Genomic DNA, 21,703 nt, shown 5'->3' with positions numbered 1-21,703 from the left:
AATTTGTAGTCTCAATTTCTCCCTTCCCTCTACTGTCCTTCGATTGTTCTCTTTTCTTCTCAAGAAAATTTAACATACGCTCTCTATCGCACTCACGTTTTCGAGGTGATTTGTGACGTGGAGGCTGGGCACAGTCATCGGAGGTATGATGCAGTAGAGGCTTACACCACTCGAGAGTAACTTTATATCCATGAGCACTTATGTTCAAATCCCAGTTTGCTTTACTGACGTTAAGTCCGAGCGAACTCAAAATTTGATGAACATCCAGTGGAAACGTGAGAGTCATGATGAAAACTGATAAAACTACGCTCTGCTACCATGTAACCATCCTCTAGTGAGGGAATCGTAGATCTTGCCTACCTAGTGCCTTGGCGATACACTAGGCAGCAGTCAAGTATTTTTATGAGAGAAGCCAAACCTCAAGCAACTTAATAAGGGGAAAGGTAAATTCAATTAATTGTTTAAATTTAATGGATCTCATGATGCAGTACAATTTGTCCACCTACCTTGTTTATTGGCTTTGGAGGCAGATACGAGTGTATAGTATAAGTCCGAAATTGTTTCAAAGAAATAATGGTGTCTTGTCTTTTGTCCCCCTCTTCCGTCTCTGAGTTGTACCCCAAATTTAGTGGGTATATATACAACCTCGTACCTGCCAACTAATCCAACATACAGTAAACAGAGTTACAAAACCAAGTTTGTTGACCAAAACCATGCCAACTCGAGTATTTTCCGAGAAAACCTCCCACTTGGTCCAGCCAAACGTGGGAAGATCGGAGGGATCTGTCACTCAAAAGTCCTCTTTATCCTCTCGCACGGACCCAAAGAGCAGTGAACCCACGATTTCCTTCCCAAAGGTACCCCAAGAAACCTTATAATCCCCATAAAAACTAATGTCTTGGAAGACAGCGTCCTAAACCTTAGATACTAATAAGTCAATCCTGCAGCTTAAATAACTGCCTGCTGAGGCCATCCTCTGTGTCTTAGATTATTCCAAGATTTGGCGAGAGAGCCTCTTTAACTAGCGTCCGAGAAGGGCATTAAGTGATTTTGAGGACAAATCCCTATCTCGAGTGACAAGGTCTTGCTCTAAGACCCGGAACAATCAACCCAGGGGAAGATAATGTGCGTATTGACGAATTCCGACCTCGTTGAACTCAAAGTGTTTAATAATTGAATATTTTAGCTTCTCAATAAATAAAGAGAAATAGACACTTATAACTGTATCTGAGAATGAAACGAAGAATAATGGTTTAGGAACTCGGTCACTGATTCGTCCTCTGCAACAGAACCGTATGTGACGCGACGTGACGTCACACGCCGCAAATGTACGTCATGCGAATGACGTAACGAAGTGACCGTAGTGCGCAGGCACTTACATCCCGACCCCCACTAACCGATTTAGGCTACTGGAGGCGATTAGTACGAATTCTAATTATAATATCTCAGTTCTAAGTGTCCATATAATGTCTTATAATTTTACGGAGTGTGTCCTTTAATTTACTCATTTTCTACCTCTAACAGCGTGACTAATTTTGTCACTGGACGCAGCATTGTCGACTTAGTGCAAACGCGCGCAGAGCGGACTAAACCCTCTTTGCCTTGAAACACTTCTATTACTCTGGCTAGTTGCCAAAAGCCTCGGATAACATTATCTGCTACCAACACAATGTCGCCTACGCACAGGTTCCTACTGCTTCCTTGCCATTTCTGTCTTTCTTGCAGAGTCACAATATATTCGGAGGACCAACGTTTCCAGAAAACATTTACTAGATGTTGAATCTGCCTCCATCGTTTCGTGTAGGTCTCTTGACTCAAACAGTCCTGGTGCTAGGACTTTCTCAATCTGTAGATGCAGTAGATGGTTCGGAGTCAATGGTTCTTCCTCATTAGGATAGTTACTCATCATTGTCAGGGGTCTACTGTTTACTATTGTCTCAGCTTCGCAGAACAATGTGTTTAGACCTTTGTCGTCTAATTTAATAGTCTGCTCTTTGAGGAGTCCGTAAATGACCTTCCTTATGGTCCGAATCATTCGTTCCCACATTCCGCCTTGGTGAGATGCTGCGGGAGTATTGAATTCCCATTCTATCCCTTCCTGTCTCAATATGGTATGAATTTGCTCCCGATTCCAAGCATCGATGTTGTTCGCATTTCCTTTCCTGCACCAACCAGATTGGTACCATTGTCTGAACGAATGTACTTGACTGTACCTCTTCTTGACACGAATCGCCGAATAGCGTTGATACAGGAGTCGGTCTCTAAACTTGCTGCCATTTCAATATGGACGGCGCGGATTGCGTAGCAGCTAAAGATAACTCCATATCTTTTGACGTTGCTTCTCCCTCGTTTCACGTTGAATGGACCGAAGAAGTCCATACCAGTGCGGGTGAATGGCTTGTCACCTCCTATCAGGCGTTGCACGGGTATGTCTGCCATCTTCTGTGACCCAACTTTAGCACGATGACGTCAACAGATTACACATCTTGTGAGCAATCCTCCAACTACCTTGGCTGCAGTAATGACCCAGTATTTCTCTCTCAACTTTGCGATCACGGCATTCCTCCCAACGTGTCCCATTCGCCTATGTATATCATCAACAATCAACCTTGTAACGGTTGAGTCCTTTGGTAGAAGAATTGGATGCTTTGCCTCAACTGGAATGGTAGCAAGTGCAAGACGTCCACCGACGCGAATAATTCCCTCTTCATCTTTGAATGGGTCTAATTTCTCGATACCAGTGGACGGGTGTTTCTCCTGGATGTACTTAACGATAGCTTTCTCTGCCTCGTTTAATTCCTCTGTGGTCAGATATTTAGGCTCTTTTTGAGCAACCTGTGTGGGTTCTTTCTTGATTCTCTCTCTCAGGATTCTCTTACATCTCAAAATCCAACCGACAAAGATCTTTAACTTTTTCCAACTTGAAAATCTCTCAAAGTACTTATCAAATGGTGCCTCGGTTAGTACTACAGTGGTGCTTACGGTACATGCTACTGGGCGTCTAACATCTGGGTCGTCTTCTGGCAAAGATATAGTGAGTTCGGTCTTCGGCCATTCAGATTCATCTCTAGAGAGGAATCCAGGTCCACTCAACCACAGCTTTGTTTCATTTTCATCTTCAGGCTTCATTCCCCTGGATACCAAATCAGCTGGGTTCTGCTTTGTACCGACGTGGTGCCATTGGCTAGGCTTGGTACCTTCATGTATGTATGGTATAGTCTATTGGCAACGAAGGTGTGGAAACGGCTGACAGTGTTGTTAATGTACCTCAATACTAACATGCTGTCTGTCCAATAATCCACGCGATCAAACTGATAATCCATCTCATCCATAACAACTGCAGCACTCGTCACTGCAACTGTTGCGGCTGTAAGCTCCATGCTTGGAATGGTTATCTTCTTCAACGGGGCAACTCTTGCTTTTCCGAACAGTAAGCTACTGTGTGTCCCTCCCCCCTCGCAGACTAGACGAATGTATGCTGCTATTCCGTAACCTTTTTCACTTGCATCAGCGAAGGTGTGAAGCTGGCAGGAGATTACATTCGCAAACATGGGCGGGTTAAGGCATCTTGGAATCTTCAAATCTTCAAGCTTTGGGATATCTCTAAGCCATTGCTTCCACTGTAGAATATCTAACTCGTCAACAGGATCGTCCCATCCTTTTTCCTGTTTGGTTAATCTCTGTAGGAGTTGACACACACAAATACGTGTACGTGTATGTACATGTACATACATAGCTGTGAACGGACACGGGTCATGACTGAACTGTTGTCACGCTTGAGCGGACGTGTGTTGTGATAAGTACGAGTTAATCATGAGTCAACAAAAGACTATGTTTGATTTTGATTCGGCACGGTCAAAGGATCAAGCTGTCGATGATACGACCCCACGGCAAGCTGGGAAATGTAAGGCCAGTCAGAGAACCCCGGATCAGGGCGGTTCCGGAAGCCCTAACCTAAAGTCGTTAAGAACGGATGGAGAAGAAGTCAGAGGCGGTGATACGGAGGAGCAGGATGAGGGCAATCTGAGGTCTGTAAAGAGAATGACGGGAGATGAGCCGGTCATCAATAACGCAATACTTGCTTACTTCGTGTATGCCATGCAATCGGGACCGGCGGATAACATAAAAAAGGGAGTTCTTGCAACATTCAGCGGAGAACAGTTTATCGCGGCAAAGCATGCATTGTGGGACTTCTGTGGTGAACAAACGATCGGGAAGATAATAAGGCGCCAGAACACACCAGCCAGAACGGCTGAGGAGGGCAATGTGAGTGATATTGCCGCTGCACTCAGTAAGCTTGACCAGTGCGGTGAGATGCCAGAGATAGTAGTCTCTGCGTTACAGCTGGGTAACATGCCTAGGTTTCACCCTGAGGACTTGAATGTCTTATCGATGGTACACCGCATAAATGAGGTCGAGGAGAAAACACGCAAAATGAACGATTGGCGGAGGTGTTAGCGAGGAAGCTAGGAGGTCACGAAGACAACAAGGAGACAAATATGGACAGTGGTAGCGTGGAATCAACCCATTGTGAAGTAAGAGTTGAAATTACGGGTAAACATGGTGAAGATCAGACTGAAAAAGACAGTAGGTCGGTAGGGTGTGGTTATACGTGGACTGATGTGACACGAGGACGTGGACACAGAGGACGTCGTGGAGGTGGTCGTGGCCTTACACGTGAAAACGGTGGCGCTGACGGAGGAGAATCTCAGCGGCCAATGGCTACACTCAAACCGCCGCAAAATCAGAACGTATTAAGGCTAAGGGGGAGCAATACGTCAGTAGATCGTATGAGCGACAGTTCGCAATTCTCCGAGGGTGACTACTGCTACCCTAAATATCAAGAGCGAAAACAACGGTAATATGAGAAAAGAAGGCGAACTGTGATACAAGGAAAGGCAAAGGCACATGGGACTAATTTTAAAGGGGGAGAACCGAACAAGGACCTCTTCATATTTCGAGTAAGCAGGGAAACGGATACGAAGGACAAGCAATACATTACGGACAAGGGTTTTGAGGTAGTAGACCTGAAACAGGTATCGCATCAAGAGTCGTTCAGGCTTACAGTGCCAGGGAGTCAATTCAAGGACTTATTCAAGGACGACTTATGGCCAGAAGGCGTAAGGGTCAGAAAATATATCACCTCCAGACGATCTGAGGGGCCGAACAAACTCGTGGGACCTTCATGAGAATTACGCCTCAGACGACACTAATCGGATTACTCATACTAATGAGCTCACTTAGATTGGCCACGTTCAATAGTAACGGACTAGGGGCGGGGCGACCCGAATACCTCAGTGAGGTAATCGAGAACTGTGATTTGTTCTTGATTCAAGAACATTGGTTATTCGAAGATCAGATGTGTAAGTTACAGCAAAAGCTCGGTAAAGATTATATTGTGCACGGACAATCTGGAATGGAGAGTAACCTCTTGTTAATGAGGTAGACCTCACGGGGGTACGGCTATTGCTTGGCATTCGGGTATAGAGGCAAAGGTTATACCAGTAGATTGGAAATCAAAAAGAGTATGTGCTACCAGGCTATCTTATGATAACCTGGAGTTATTGGTGTTAAATGTTTATATGCCATCAGATGGAGGGGGTCCAGAAAATGTGAGGGAATATAGAGAAGTGTTGCAAGAAATAGCTGCGATAAAGGAATCAAACGATGCGAGGTACATTATGATTGGCGGGGATTTTAATACAGATCTGAGTAGGTCTCATTCCCGCACACAATTATGCTTAAGCAATTTCTAGAGGAAGAAAATCTTAAGCTAGCGCGGGGACACGAGTCGAGTAATGTGGATTATATGTATGAAAGTAGAGCAAATGGAACCCGGTCACTAATTGACCATTTCATTGTGTCGGAAGAGGTATATGAATTGATAACAGCCTACGAGGTTGAGCATAAAGCGTACAATCCATCAGATCATTCCTGCTTATTTATGTCAGTTAACTTACCCGCACCAAACGTTTTTGGTGAAGCGGGCGAGGTTGGGCCGAGGTCAAAAATGAGGTGGGATAAGGCAACGGATGAAGATATTGTGAGATATAAGGCATCGTTGGACAATTTACTTCGCCAAATCGACATTCCAGTGGAGGCCTTGGCTTGTAGGGACTTTAAGTGTAAAGAGCACAGTGAGGAGATTGAACACTTTCATGATGATATAGTTGGCGCCTGTCTGACGGCAAGTCGGGAGTCAATCCCCACATACGACATCAACCAACCTAGGGGTAGAGCGGGATGGAACAACGGGGCAAGCGAGGCAAAGGAAAGAGCGATCTTCTGGCATAACTTATGGAAAGAAAATGGCAGGCCCAGAAATGGGGCAGTGGCAGACATCAGACGGAGAACACGGGCACTATATCATCGTGAAGTGAAGGAAGTAAAAAGGAATCAGGATCAAATGTCAGCAAATAAGCTTGCAAGTAAAAAGAATGTATGGGTAGAAGTAAAGAAGATTAAGGGTAGTTCTAATTCCGTGCCAACTACAATGGACGAGGCTGTGGGCAGTGTAGAAATAGGAAACCTGTTTGCTGATAGGTTTAAGAGATTATACAACAGTGTGTCATTCGAAAGGGGTGAAATGCAAGAATTAACAAGCGACATTGAAAGAGAGATTGCAGAATCTTGTTGCAAGGGTAAATGTTATAGCAGCCATAGTATAAACCAAGGCGATGTAAAGGCAGGGATAAATCGGTTGAACAGTGTAGACAAGACAGCATACCCTATCTCTTCACTGATCACTTCATCAACGGTTGTGATAGTCTAGAGATCTACATAGGACTTTTACTAAACGCCATTGTGATACACGGACATTGTCCAACCAAATTCGAGAGCACTCGGGTCATCCCAATCCCGAAAGATAAGAAGAAGTCTTTAAATTCCTCTGACAACTACCGGGGTATATCTATCAGCAGTATCATGGGGAAGATCCTTGATAATGTTATCATAAAGCACCATCACGATGCACTGAGATCAAATGACGCTCAGTTTGGCTTTAAAAAGAATCTGTCAACGGCTAGCTGCGCATCTATAGTAAACGAAGTAGTGGGATATTACAATGGGAGAAATTCGCCAGTATATTGCGTAACCCTTGATGCGAGTAAAGCGTTCGACTGCGTACACTTTGTTAAGTTGTTCCGGAAGCTCGTAAAAAACGGACTCTGTCCATTAACGGCGAGGTTTTTGGCATACCAGTACAGTAATCAACGGATTTGTGTTAAATGGGGCGAATTCGTATCGGATTCATTTACCGCGACGAACGGGGTGAAACAGGGTGGGGTGTTATCCCCCATTCTTTTCAATATTTACATAGATCAGCTTCTTGTAGACCTACAACATTCAAAGATCGGGTGTAGAGTAGGTCATATGTATGTGGGGGTATTTGCTTATGCAGATGACATTATACTCCTTGCACCGACGGTACTATCACTGACAAAGATGTTGAAAATGGCAAAGGTTTTTTCAAATGACTATATGATTAAATTCAATATGACTAAAAGTGGTTTCATGGTTTTTCCCGGGAGTTGTGATGTCAGGGTGGAATTCATAGTCTTCGACGGAGTGAGGTTAAATGCAAAACAGGTTGAGACGCATCTGGGATTCCCCCTAGGGCCCAATACCGACCAGCTGAGAATCGATGCAGGAATAAACAACTTGTATAAGCGAACCAACATGGTTTTGGCTCGTTTTGGGCATGCTTCAGCCGAGAGCCGGTATTTTTTGTTCAAATCTTTTTGCATGAGTATGTATGGGTTTCAATTGTGGGACATAGGAAGTCGACACATGGAGAATTTTTTCACTTCATGGCGGAAGTGCGTCAGGCGAATAATGAAGTTACCAATGAGAACACACAACAAACTAATTCCTTTAATCATTGGAGACAGTCCCATTGAGCTTCAATTGGAAAGACGATTACTGAGATTCATAGAAAACCTTACTAGATCAGGGAACGATTACATGATGTTATGTATGAATCTAATATTGTATGAGGGTACAACAAGCCTAGGTAGGAACACTACTAGAGTCTGTCTTAAATATCGTATCAATAAGTTTACGATTAATGTTGGATACCATAACATAGGTGAGGCTGAGTTTAAAGATGTGGATGTACGTGTGGCGGCTCAAGCCCGTGAGTTGTTAGAAAGCCTAGAAAACGGCAACGAAATACTAACACAGGACGAGATAAGGACGATGTTAGAATTTGTATGTACGAGTTAATTTGTAATCACGGTGTTTCTTTTTCTTTTCTGTAAATTCTGTAAACTCATGTCAATTTAAATACTCTGTACAATAGTAAGAAATAAACATATATATATAAGTTTTGCATTGATAGTTCTGCATAGATACATGAGGTTTACATGTCAATAACAAAGAATGACTACAAAATAATAACATGATTGGTAAATCAAAATACGGAGAACACAATAATTTGTTTGATTCATATCTAAAATCAGAGAAACCTAAACTTAACAGCATAACATAATTACAGAAAGAGGAATCTTACTCTCCAGTAAGTTGAATACATGTTGGGCATTAAGCAAATACCAAATCTCAAATATTGTGGATATGACACTTCGAACATTTCTGTGAGGATAGGGCTTACTCACAGGGAGTACAAGAGATAATCGTTGCAGTGGTTTTGTAGAAAACAACCTCAAAATTGCTGTTGTAATCCAGTAAGAAGGATTCAACGTCCTGTGCTGATAGTTGGTTATTTGCCTGTTGAGCTGCTTTGATAGCATCTACTATCTCCGAGACACAATTCTCACTGAAGTTCAATTTGAAGCATTGTTTTCCTTGTATTTTCGACTTTGGTCAGTTTTTGTTGGCAGTTACAGTTTTGACAACGATCATATGGTGAATCGACATGATTGTTGAGGGTGGAGCACATGTTGCATCTGTAATGCTTTGAAATGTCAACTCCCACAAGTTCTGCATTGATAGTGGCAGTCTCCATTTTTATGTACTTGGTTAATTGTGTAATTGGAGTGACGATTGTTTGTGCAGTTGTTGACAAACGTTTTTCCTCATTGAATTCTTTGACAGAAACATTGGTGAGTTTGAAGCTGTTTCCAACCTCAAGAGAATGAATGTGGTCACCCCATGATGTCAATTTGATCAGTCCGCTAGCATCAGAAACATACTTGTTCATTAGTGTCATGGGCCCTGATGTTGTGTTCTTTGTTTCAGTATTATCCTCTTGGGCAAGAACAATGACCTCTATGTTTATCTTTTGAAACGCTGGCAAGTGGTGAATGCTGTTGACTGCAGTAATTACAGTTGATGGCGGTTTGTGGCAGAATGTGAGTTGCTTAGGAAGTGAAGTGATTTTTGTTTTAGATGTTAGTTTCACATCCATTTGTTTTGAGTTTTTGGACTGAATGAATCCATGGTTTTGGATTTCAATAGGAAATGTGTTTTCCATGTTATTGATCAATGTGGCTTTGAATTGTTCAGGTACGAATGTGATGATATGCTGGTATGTATTTTCAGCAGTTTGTAATTTGAATGTGAGGTGTTTGGACTGGGTCACTACATCATGCACATAACCAGTTAGTGTGATGGTTGATGTTGAAGGTGATGCTGTGGTAGCATCCAATGTTGAACATGTCTTCGTTGGCATAGCTGAAAGGAAAAAGAAGTTTTGTAAAAATATGAATCTTTGTGCAATTCATGTCATATGGCATACAGGAAATATGACCCTGTTTTATTTAGCAGTGCACAGTGCACACTGTTTGAGCCCTCCCTCAGTCGTTTTTGAAGGATTTACATTTTGGCTGAAACACTAGGTTGTAGAAAACAACTGATAGAATGTACTGTATATTACCTAATCTTTTCTTCATTTTTTCTGGAGTGAAGACAATTTTCCTCTTTGCATCAGAGACAGTTGGTTTAGATAGAATGGTGGGTTTGGATGGAATGCATGGAATGGAGGTGGATGGAATGGATGTTTCTGTGCCTGCCCCTAAAACAGAATTGTTAAATGGTGTTTGAGAATATAGAAGTACAAATTTGAAAATGACAATTAGTAGAAAGCAAATTTTAAATTTATGAAATTTATATACAGAAGAGACACATGAAAGTTTTGAATGGAAATATTCTATTTAGCTGAATCTTTTTTAACTAGTAGAAATGAAAGTCATGTAGTTGTGTTTGAATTACCTTTTAGTTCTTTTGTTTTGGAAGAAGGTACCTTGCTCATTGAAGACGTTGGTTTACATTTGTCAATGGTGGATGGCTCAATGGAGGTAGTGGTTTTCATTTTTTTAGCAGCTGAGAGAAAAATAAAAAATTAGTGTTTAAGAAGACAATAACAATGAGTGTATATAAACAGAGAATAAATAGTTTTTTCTGAATTTTGCAATGATAAATTTCACTTTGACTACTTAAAATTGCAAGTATCAATTTATTTTAGACAAATAATGTGATGATTGAAGTTTTAAAAGTTTTTTAGTCATCAGGTCATGGTGCCTTTAGTACTTGCAGTAGTGAAATAAGGTAGTAACGTGGAAAGTACACATACAGGTGGCGCAGTGGCACAACTTGGTTTTACTCATTGGGAATGCATTGCAAGGTCAAAATTTGCATAATTATTGCATCATGACGTCATTCACTTTGTTGTTTAACAGTGTTTGGCAGAGTTTTGTACTTACATCTTTTTTCTTGTTCAAATGTTTGTTTTTGATCTGGTACTGGTTGGCCCAAGTTGGGCAATTCATCATCCATCTGCATCTCTGAAGATTTCTGTAAGAGAAAGGAATATTGTTGGTAGATGTGCTGTGGTGACAAAGTCTAACAACTGTCTGTGTTAGGACAAGCTACAAGAAGCATCTTATGATCAGACCATGTACTCTCAATGGTTGATGTTATGAGTGATGGTATATTTGTGAAAACCATGTCAATAGTTGTTTTATTATCTGTGGTATATTTGTTGACCAACTGTTTACATTTAAGGGTGTTGGAAATCTGAAGTAAGTGATCTGAATTTCTGCCATTTGAAATATCGAGATTAAAATCGCCAAGAAATATAGTTGGTGCTTCCGAGTTAATTTCGGATGCAATACATTCAAGTTTACTTATTAGTGAAGAAAAAGAGCAATTTGGTGCTTTGTAAACAGCAATGATTTGCAAATGTTGGTGTGCAAGTTTGATCCTAATGAATGATGCTTCAAAATCTCTCTCTGAAACATGGCTGACATTAGGTTTAGCAGGCAGTGACTAAACCATGTGGAGGTCGTCTTCCAGATGATTGCTGATCATTTCTGAAAGTGTGAAAGTTTTGGATAACAAAATCGTCATCATTGTCTGCTTGACATAATTGTGATTCAGCAAAAAAAAGAATATCTCCCATCATTAGATGTTTATCAGCTGTAATATCTTGAAAGTGTAGATGAAGAGACCTGGTGTTATGAAAAAATATTTTTATGAAGGTGCTAGGAATAGAGGAAGGATGAATATAATTCAATTTCAGCTTGGATTGATGCTTTAATCTATTCATTTCTTTTGTGACATGTTTATCAACAGATATCTGTTTTTCACCCAAATTAAGAACAAGCCTATAGGCGAATATGGGTTGTCGCGTTGATGCCAGAACGTCCCCAAAGTTTGAAAATGTTGTTGGCCTTTATTTGTAGGACGGCTGTTATGAAATATGGCAGCATTGTCTACTTGGGAGGCCAGATTGGTTTTTATTTCTGTTTATGTTTGCAAGAAGTATTTAATGCAAAAAGTCACTAGTATTGTGAAGTTTGCAAATTATTGATGGGATGGATGGCGTCCTTGGTGGAGGTGACTGAAAGTAGGTTGAATCCTGAAACTAAAGTGGAGTTGTGGGAGTTACCAGGAAATTGAAGGCATAAAGGATTAAAGGAATGAATAAAGATATGTATGGTTAAAAATGCTTGTTTTATTGCTTGAAATGATTGTACTTGACCAGCAAGTTATTAGCACCAGTTATTTAAATCAAAATGAATCAATTTATTTAACATAATTGGTCAATCAGATATTTGGTTGAAATCTTCCACAAAAGATTTAAACTAGATAATTGTTCCTACATTGTAAGAAGACAAATACAGTTGTGGGAGATTTTACAGCAATTTGAATTACAGTACAAGTAAAGTAATATATATATATATATATATATATACAAAATAAACATGGCAGTAGAGTAAGAAGTCAGCAAATATGAACAGTACAAAAAGATAAGGAATATGGATGGCAATGATTAGACTTAACCAGTAAGATATTGGAGAATTATACATATACAATGATTGTAATCACAAGTTATAATCATAAGAAATGAAAGTATAAAAGTTATGTAGTAGAGAGATATAGATTTAAGACTAAAGGATAAATCATGAAATTAGGCTTAGCTTAGTGAGTCACATATGGAATATAGCAAGATATTGAAACAATGGCAAAACACGCTAAACTTGAATGATGAGAGAAGTGTTGTGAATACTAAGTTCCTGAGTTAAAGTTTAGATTCTGAATTTAGTGTTTGAATTGTACTAGTTGGAATGTAGTGCATTTACTTGCAAAGAATTTAACTTTTCAAGTTCAAACACCAAATCCAGAATCCAGGCATAAAGTTTGAAATCTCTCCTGTTATTGTAGTAGAGCCTAGTGACTGTTCAGTCACAGCATATTGGATGGTTATCTAATACAGGGGACTGTTTACAGACAGTTTGCATGGCCAACTCGGTAAGGTACATGATCCATTACCTTGGAGAGAAGTGTGAGAAATGGTAAGGTTTTGGCTGATTCTCTATGATGTACTATAAAATGTGCAGTGGAATCTTGAGGAATTGGTGATGTCATTGCTTGGCACACCAATTGACAAACAACAATTCTGTTCAGTCTGTGTGGCAGAGTGTGGTGTGCCAAGCAATGACATGACAAATTGTTTTGCGATTCCAAGCGACATTTTATAACAGATGAATTGTAAGCTTCATGAACAGGAGCTGAGTAACTGCCCCTTAAATTATACAAGATATTGGTATGAAAAAGGAGATTATAAAAATTACAGATGGGGTTATAAACAATAATTCACTCAGCATGCTACTGTTAGGCATACATTGACCACCCCAGTACAAGCAGATAAAAAGGTAATGACAATTACAAGGTCGAGTCATTTTAATTACGAAGCTCATGGTATCTCAGCTCAAATGATCTGATGATGATAGGCCTACACTAAATAGTGAAACAAGTAACAACAATACAAGCTGTTTAAATGGTAGACATGGCAAATGTGAAAAGTTTGCTCAAGCTTCTGGTACAGGTGAGAAGGTCATTGTTGTGTTATTTGCTGCATTGTATGCGAGATCAAACGGACTCTGATAGTCCAACAGGAAAGTTTGAATTTCCTGTGCTGATAGTTCATGTATGTTCTTGTCAAGAGCTACAGAGACACCCTCAATACAAGACTGAAGACAAGCATTGGTAAATATAATATGGTGAGGAATTTTGCCATCATGAACTGTGGCTGTGCCGTCATATACTCTCATAGTGCGTGGAACTTTTTGTTGTGAATAACACTTCATACATGTTGCTTGTTCTGCTTGCGTGTAGGGGTTTAGTTGATTACATGATGAGCATTTGTATGAAATATTAATTTGGACAGTTAGAAGATCTCCAGTGATGGGAATGATATCCATTTCCTTGGCGTTAAGGATTTGTTCAATTTCTGTTATTTTTGTGGAGGGTGTTGTTGACAGATGTAGAGTACCGTAGGTCTTTACTGAAACATTTCGCAGCAGGTATGATCGTGTAGGTAGTATTTCTTCAATGTTGTCGCCCCATGCCGCGAGTTCTAGGACAGTATCGGCATCTGAAATGTACCTTTGCATCAGTGCCATTGATCCTGTGCGTGTTTTTTTGTATTCGATGGTGTCATTCTGTACCTGAACTTTCACAGCAACATTGATGATGGTATTTTCTTCCAGTGCACTGATCTCTGGTAGAAGGTGGTGGTACATGTGCGAATGGTGGAGTTGGCATGGCTTGAATCCTGGCACTTGATGTTAACTTTATATCCTTCTTGTCAGGGCTATCCTTGGAAGTAATTGTGGAGTGATTCGTGATACTGACTGGAGCTTTGGCCTTTTGAAAAGCCTTTAGACGATATCTGGAATCCATTTGGAATGATATAACATGGTGGTAGATATCAGCAGCAACTTGAATTTCGAAAGTGATACAGTTCCTTCCACCAACATCATGGATATACCCTTCCAATGTTGATGGATAGTTTGTACAGTCTGAAAATAAGGAAAGAAAGCTCATGTTGATGTTGTTCTGTTATATATTGTTATGTTGATACTCAGAAGCATGACAGGATGCCAGGTGGATTATACATTGTTTTCAGGATGAAATTATGCCCTAACACTGAATATTTGGTTGTGAGAATTTTTGTTCCAATGGTGATGTACTGATAACAATTTATGGATGGCAGTTACATACTGTATAGTCTGTTGGTCTATGTCTGACAAGTAGTTTGAAAGTAATAATGAAATCAAAGGTGGTGATGCTGATGAACGAAGGAGCTATAACAGGCAAGAGCAGAAGGTACTTGTGTTCAGTACCTAGATGGATACTGTAGTCTAAGGACAGAGCTGGTGTTAACTGGCTTGCTACCAAACCGCGAGGGCAAAAATACCCCAAAGAGGAACTTAGTTACACATTTTGATATACAGCGCCCAGTGTATTTTCTACATGCATTGTGTGAGACTCTGTGTATAGGTGGGGTTCTATACTTTCTGCTGGTATATGATATGTAGAGATGGCTGTATCACTATCAGAAGTAATTTGATGGATGAATTCTGGTTTGGACTTTTTTTCTCATACTTGCGGGTTCAGTAGCCAGAGGGTAAGTTTTTCAGCAGTGTGTTCTTGGCAGAACTGTGAACAATATTATATAATTACCTGCTGTCATTTTCTGTGGACTGAATAGTTGTACACGTGCTTGTGTGCTTGTAGAGGGGATTTGGCTCTTTGTTGGTGTTGCTGAAAAAGAAGTAGCATTGTGAGTAGATAAGTACATCAATGTAGTTGAGAAAGTTGCAAGTTTAGACAAATACTCCTCTTTTGAGGCAGAAAAATATCTTGAGTCATCTTATTGGATTTGCTGTGGCAAATAGCGTTAATGTTGGGAGACAAGTTGTTTTGCCCAATCACTGTGGAGGAAAGCCTCAGTAGGCAGAATGTTATTGCTCCAGGGAAGATTGGGATGTGAATCATACAGTTTGCTGTGTTATTATTTCAGAGAATAACTAGTGTTGAAGATGGTGTGCACTGATGTGGCATGAAGTGTACTGAAGTGTTAGATGGGTATTGTAGTTGAGCGAGTTGGCTAGTCAGTTTTTGAAAAGTCAGTTTATTCCTTTGTAGCCATTTTAACAATAAGGTTTCCAAGTCTGGTAGCCAGATACCAGGATGGATGGTTCTTTAGGGTAAATTCAAAAGAATTTGGGTACTATATGTGAACTACTCAAAAACATGGCATTTTAGTAGTCATAGTGACTTGGCCGCTATTCCAGGCAGCCAAATAGGAAAATCTAGTAAGTGATGGCGAGTAAAATTCTGATCATTTGAGTACTGCTAGTGTAGTGGAAGTCAGATATTTTTGCCTTTACCTGATTTGAATTTCTTGGGACTGAACATTGGTGATGATGTGGTCTTTTTTGCTGCGGGTGTAGCTGAAGTCTTGCTTTTACTTGAGGCCGATTTAGGTGTGCCTGAAGAAAGGGAAAAGTTTCTTTAAATTATGGTATGAATAAAGAAATGATATAATTCTCAAGGGTTATTTCTGAAAGCATGTTGATATTGGATGCAAAAGGCATTTGTTTTGTTGAGGTTCAAATCTTCAACTGGAAAGAATGAGCACTGTTGTGAATAAAATGTCTTCTTGTGCAGGACAGAGCACTAATCTGCTGCGCTAATCTTATTTTTCTGAAATTAGAGGAATGCTGAGGATGCTGTTACCCATGGGTCCCCCTCCCTCAAAGATGGTCAGCAGCTTCTGCATGTTGTTTTTACTAATCATGCCTATGGTTCTTTTGCAGTACCTACTATACAACTGAACAACTTTTTAAGGTAATGTGCGCATCACATCTTGCCAAGAATTGAAGATGTTGTTTCAAAAGATGTGCAGCAGGTCAGGCATTGTTTTCCTTTGTTAGGTGTGGAGTAGGCATGGGCCGAGCGCAAGCAACTACCAGAGGGTGTGACAGGGTCTACCTAAACATAAATCTGGTGTAATGATTCGCATAGTGAATTACCTGATGTTCCTTTTTAGCTCAGCTGACAAAGTCAGCGAAGCTGGTAATATTACTAAGGGAATGGTGTCCGTCCTTCCTGCCATCCTGCCATCCTTCCATGTCAATTTTGGGCATTTTGTAACCGTAAGACCTAGGCACTTTGTTGACGCTGCTAAATTAGGAGTAGCCCAAGGGGAACTCAGAAACCAAAAATCAGCGCGATCCGACCTACATTCGGCGAATGAGGTCATCGGGAAGTTTAAACTTCTTTCCTTTATACCTCGGGCCACAGAGGAAATATTGTTTTCAAATCTGGCCGAATATTTTTTAATAATTTTTCATTTTGACTTGTAATGGAATTAGTTTAGTTTTCACCGCCAGTTGGCGCTACAGGCACATTTGACAGATTTTTTGACGATTCAAAAGCCCGGGTTATGACGTATAGTTGCGCAGTTGTATTCTGCGCATTGAATTAGCCAGGGAACTAGACTATATTTCAGCATTCCCCATGTGACCAGTGTAAAGATGGAAGATTGAATTTGCAACAAGTAAACAATTTTCTGCTAAAAAGTAGTCAAGTAGGCGATATTGTCACTAGTTCCTTTCAGTGGGTAGTCATAAGGTCTTAAGGGAATACTTTCAAAAATTAGTTCTTGAAAATTTGGCCACAATTCTGTGAAAACGATATCGGAAGTGCACGCTCTGTTCGCGATGTATTTTGAAGTGGAGAATTCCCACAGTATGTGCAGTGAATCGGCATAATTCTGTTTGCATATTAGTTTTTAGTACCACGATTCTTACATGAGTAAAAAGTAGACGTTTTAAGCAACACAATAATGTTACTCCCATAAAAATTGATTTCAAATTGACGGAGCTACGGCATTCTGTTCGGCAATTGTCAGCGCTGATAAAATACATTGCTAATGCATGCCAAATGGCACACTTTAAAAAGCGTTCATTGGACAACGTAGGGAATCACCAGAAATGACGTCATCGCTGGTCTCAATCTTCTATATAATAATATTAGAAGGGGGACGAATAAAGTCACATTTAGAGGCGTTGGATCGCCTTGAAATTTTGCATGAATGGTGGTGACACCTTATCCTGATGCAACGTCTTGGTTTTATTCAAAAATTTACTTCAGCAGAGCAGAAATGAGGGATTTTTAATCGGACACTGTCAATTCTCCTTACCACTCACAGAAGCCAAGCCATTGCTGTTAAGTTATGCAGGGGCTTAATCAATTACCTGCACTCCCTGTGGGGTGAATAACATTACCTTTTGAACAGCTGGCTGTAGGGGGATGATTGGAACAGCCGGTATACCTGCTGACCTGCTGAACCCAGATAAATGTTATTTTCAATCCACGATTGCAGGTCACCTGATTTTCGAGATTTTGCGGGAAATTGTAAACAAACGCATGTGTGCAGTTCAAATGTAAACAAAAATGTATTTTTGGTACTTTTGGTTGCTGGACTTGGGTTTTCCCGCAGTTAGGAGCTGGGGTCAAATTGGCGGTCTATTGTTTATGGGTGCTGTTTTAGTCAGAGGTAGCCCTTGATTATGAAGGGATTTTCAAATATGAAAACGACCCTTTGTATTGTAAATTCCAATCACCTGCAGGACAGGTCAATTTCTCTCAATAAAATTAATTTTGTTGACTCCTGTGATCTCTACCTTAGTAAAAAAAAGACAGTGGTGTTAGTCCCAAACTGGTCATTTCTATTTATTTTGACCTCTGTTAAATCAGGATACCTCTCAATTACAGACAGCATTTTGTATCCTTGTGCTGTACAACCCAGCCTGGACATACCACAGTTGTCCATGGAGAAGTCTCATCCTCTCTGACACTTCTTTTCTGTAAAGCTACCGATACAACATACTGAACTAGGGATATCTTCCGTTGCCTCCTGTAATATTTACATACCATGGCTGATTAGTTCAATCATATTTCATCCAGCTGGCAGCTCTGCATTGGAAATCTTAGTAGTATAACGTGTTCTCTTGACCTTCAAACAGTCATACAGTAGTATAAAGCTTATATTCACTATTTTACACCCTCAGTCCTATGTTATTGGGTGATCCAGCTGAGCGCTAGGCCCTTGGGCCTCTTGTTTAAATTTAGTTGTGGTGAGAGATTTTTCTGTCTTAGGAGATTTCGAGCGTTTTTCTTGGGTTTTGGTACCTGAAACAGTGACAGAATCTGTGACATCATTCCTAGGACCTTGTGCAATATGTTACAATTACATTGTAGGTATTCAGTGTGCAAATGGGTCCATAACAGACTCTAGGCACCACAGAATGGGTTTCTGGTTGGGATTGGTTTTCATGGCGAGACAATTCTCAGCTCTTCTTGTTACGAGATACAGAAGAGACTTAGTGTTAGCAAAGTCAGTGTTTGATATATTAGCAACTAGATTTTGAGATGGACATCCATCTCACATCTGTGTACTGGTTGTCATCTGTCCACGTTTGGAATCTTCAGCATCATTCATTCACAACAACTTACTGCACAATTTTTGAAATCTGATGAACAACCAGACATTTTTTAACATTGGTCCTGTAGGCAACTGGGTACAAAATCTTAGAATTGAGCACTGATGGTAAAACAAAGAACTATAGTATAGGAGGTAATAAGATCACTATTTTATTCTCACCTCTTTCAGCTGATGATCTTAAGTCAGGGAGCTCATCAGGTTCTGAAGACGCCATTGTCAATGATGTCGAAGGAACTTTCCTTTTCACAGGAGATGACATGTGTTAGCTAGCAGTTAAAGACTTTCACCGTTTTCCTTAGTGGCCTTGGTTCTTGGTACCTGAAACAGTGACAGAATCTGTAATACAATTTCTTGATCTTTGTAGAGTATGTTACAATAACACTGTAGGCATTTAGTGTGTAAAATAGGTCCATAAACAGCAAACTGGCCCTTGTTTTTTGTAAGGTGTAAATAGATGCATTAAATAGTTGCAGATGCATTTTGGGATAAGGTAATTGAAATAGACTTGTGGTCTGAATATAGATTTGTGTATGATTGGGTATAATACTTATATTGCTTGGATAAATTAATGGGAATTAGTATGTGATCTATGTGACGTTGATTGTGTGTTGGTCCATTTTGTGAAATCTTCAAGTTGTTATGAAGGCACAATGTTTCAATTTTCTGACAGTCGTTGTTGTTGGAAGGGTCTGCATTTACGTCACCCATAACAAGTTCGCTGTCTCGTAGCTGTTGATCTAGCTTGAATAATCCTGCAGTTACAGATGATGGGTTGATATATGTGAAGCAGAATCTGAGATTATTGATGTTACACTGAATGACTTGAGTTTTTGTGTCCATGTGATTTGACTGTTGGTGCAGATTACAAAGCACTGTGCTATGTAGGGATTTGTATAGTAGCATTCCCATGGAATGTTCTCTGAAGTCTAACCTGGTGATTTGAACGAAGTTTTCAAGGTTCACTTTATTTTCTGGAATAGTAGGATACAATTTAGTTTCAGCAATGCATAGGATATCAGCAGCTTTCAGATTGATGTCATTATCAAGGTCTTGTGATTCCCTTACAACATGCCATTGATATTGAGATAGACAATTTTAAGGTCATTTTTTTGAGTTTTGTTTGGAAATTGGAAAATATCATGATAGAGAGGAGCTTTGTAAAAAATGTATGGAGCATGTTCACGCAATCTTATTAGTTCGTCTTCAACGACCTTACTTTTCGTAATCATGTTGCAATGGAAGGATTTCAAGTAGACATTGGCAAGTTTTTTTACTCGTGTGATGGCAACATAGAAAGAAGCAGTTGGAATTCTTTTCACATCCCGGAAGTCGATGATAACTTTGTTAAGCATCTGGCCTTGACATTTGTGTGATGTGAAAGCATAGGCTAATACTAGGGGGGATTGTTTACGGTTTATAGTAACAGAGTTTCCATCACGCAGCTTGAACTTAGATGTACATTGCTTGAAGGAACTGCAGCGTTTCTTTGGTTTTGACCTTTTGCCTTTGCAGCAGACCTTGTTCCAATTCCATCAGGAAATTTGACCCAGACAGTTGGAATCTGAATGGTGATAGTTTCTTTTGTATTGTCTGCTTTAGTTATAGTTTTTTTGCAGGTTTCAATATCAATATCTGCTACGTATCCACGAACGCCATTGGTTATTCCATCTGGTTTGTCAAGATTCATAGTAACCATGACGGGAGCATTGATTTTTAAGTCCAGGATGGTAGGTAATGAACCAGTTTGAGTGTAAGGAAGGTCATACACAGCAGCTTTGTTGTAATTATTCTTAGCAACATTTGCAGGTACATCAAGTGCCTCAAATCGAGTAGCATCACCTTCTATGAGAGAATGTAGCATTTGAAAATTGATTTGTTGTCGTTTCTTATTGTCAGTGACAATGATAGCCAAGTTACCATTTTTGTATGCTTCGTTTGAATGTTCATTTGGGCATTCTAGAACATCATCTTTCAGATTTCGTAAAACTCGATTTTTCAATGTTGTCTTGTCATCGTTGTTTAATGAATTAGTTCAAATGTGATCACACATGGTAGAGGAGTCTGGATCTTCCAAGGAACGCATTTTTTGAGTTAAATTCATACATTTTGAAGTGTAGTTTCCATCTGTTAGGAGCAGTAGCATCAGCTCGTCCCTTTTTAGATGCGTTGGCAAATATCAATGGATCTTTTACTGGACTTAGCTGTAATAAGTCTCCAGTACGAATTACAGTCAATGCAGAAAAAGGTTTCTGTCTTTTACTTAGTATCTCTTCACATTTGTTGTGTATTGTGAGCAATTTATTAGCACCAACCATAGATATTTCATCAATAAATATAGCTTGAAGTTGTTCATATTCGTGTGCCAATGTACTTTTCTTTGAACATTTTTGGTATGCCTCATAGTCATCACTTTTGTATATTCCCAGCACACTTTCAATAGTTTGACCATTAATAAGTCTGGCAGCAGATGCTGTAGGTGATAGGACAAGGACAGAAGGTTTACTGAGATCATCACCCGATTTCATAAGGATCAGTTTTGTTGCCTCAATAAGTGTTTTCATAAGAAATGTTTTTCCGGTTCCAGCTTTTCCAAATATGTACAGGTGAAATGGAACTGGGGAATCATTTGGATTTTCATCTTGTATGTTAGAAAATCTTTCAATTACGTCATCAAAAATACGTCGTTGATCTTGATTGAGCTGTCGCACCATAGCATATACACTTCCTCGTTTAGCAATGATTGTCTCAGTATCAACGGGTTTACCAATAGAAGCCAAGCGTAAATGAAATGGTCCAGGGACCATGTGCTCACCTGTGTCAAAGGGGAGGCTATGGAGTCAGTGATTCTGACATTGGTAAAGCTGTATATATCATTTTATGGTCAGACCAGCAATTGTCAATGATCCCTGTATGGTGCACATGATGTGCATTTGTAAATACAAGGTC

At 39.9% G+C, this 21,703-nt stretch overlaps 3 protein-coding genes across 3 annotated transcripts in view; 1 reads left to right on the top strand and 2 right to left on the bottom strand.

Annotated features, from left to right (window-relative positions):
- The window catches only part of LOC135486865 (protein phosphatase 1 regulatory subunit pprA-like), a 92,748-nt gene that overhangs the window by 64,882 nt on the left and 6,163 nt on the right, over positions 1-21,703 (top strand). The gene's annotated exons all lie outside the window — the stretch shown is intronic.
- Positions 8,771-10,737, bottom strand: LOC135486770 (uncharacterized). The gene is made up of 4 exons (XM_064769869.1): positions 10,659-10,737; positions 10,168-10,278; positions 9,833-9,970; positions 8,771-9,630 (listed from the first exon to the last, which is right to left on the bottom strand). The coding sequence occupies exons 1-4, from the start codon at positions 10,735-10,737 to the stop codon at positions 8,771-8,773; spliced, it is 1,188 nt and encodes a 395-aa protein (XP_064625939.1).
- On the bottom strand, positions 13,728-16,289 carry LOC135486300 (uncharacterized). The gene is made up of 4 exons (XM_064768993.1): positions 16,281-16,289; positions 15,636-15,737; positions 14,926-15,006; positions 13,728-14,261 (listed from the first exon to the last, which is right to left on the bottom strand). Exons 2-4 carry the CDS (start codon positions 15,661-15,663, stop codon positions 13,897-13,899), a joined length of 474 nt encoding a protein of 157 aa, XP_064625063.1. The 5' UTR covers positions 15,664-15,737; positions 16,281-16,289; the 3' UTR covers positions 13,728-13,896.

Source organism: Lineus longissimus, chromosome 4 (genome assembly GCF_910592395.1).
Source record: "Lineus longissimus chromosome 4, tnLinLong1.2, whole genome shotgun sequence".
NCBI lineage: Eukaryota > Metazoa > Nemertea > Pilidiophora > Heteronemertea > Lineidae > Lineus > Lineus longissimus.
The sequence above is the reverse complement of the archived record's forward strand: the minus strand, read 5'-3'. Positions and strand labels throughout refer to the sequence as shown.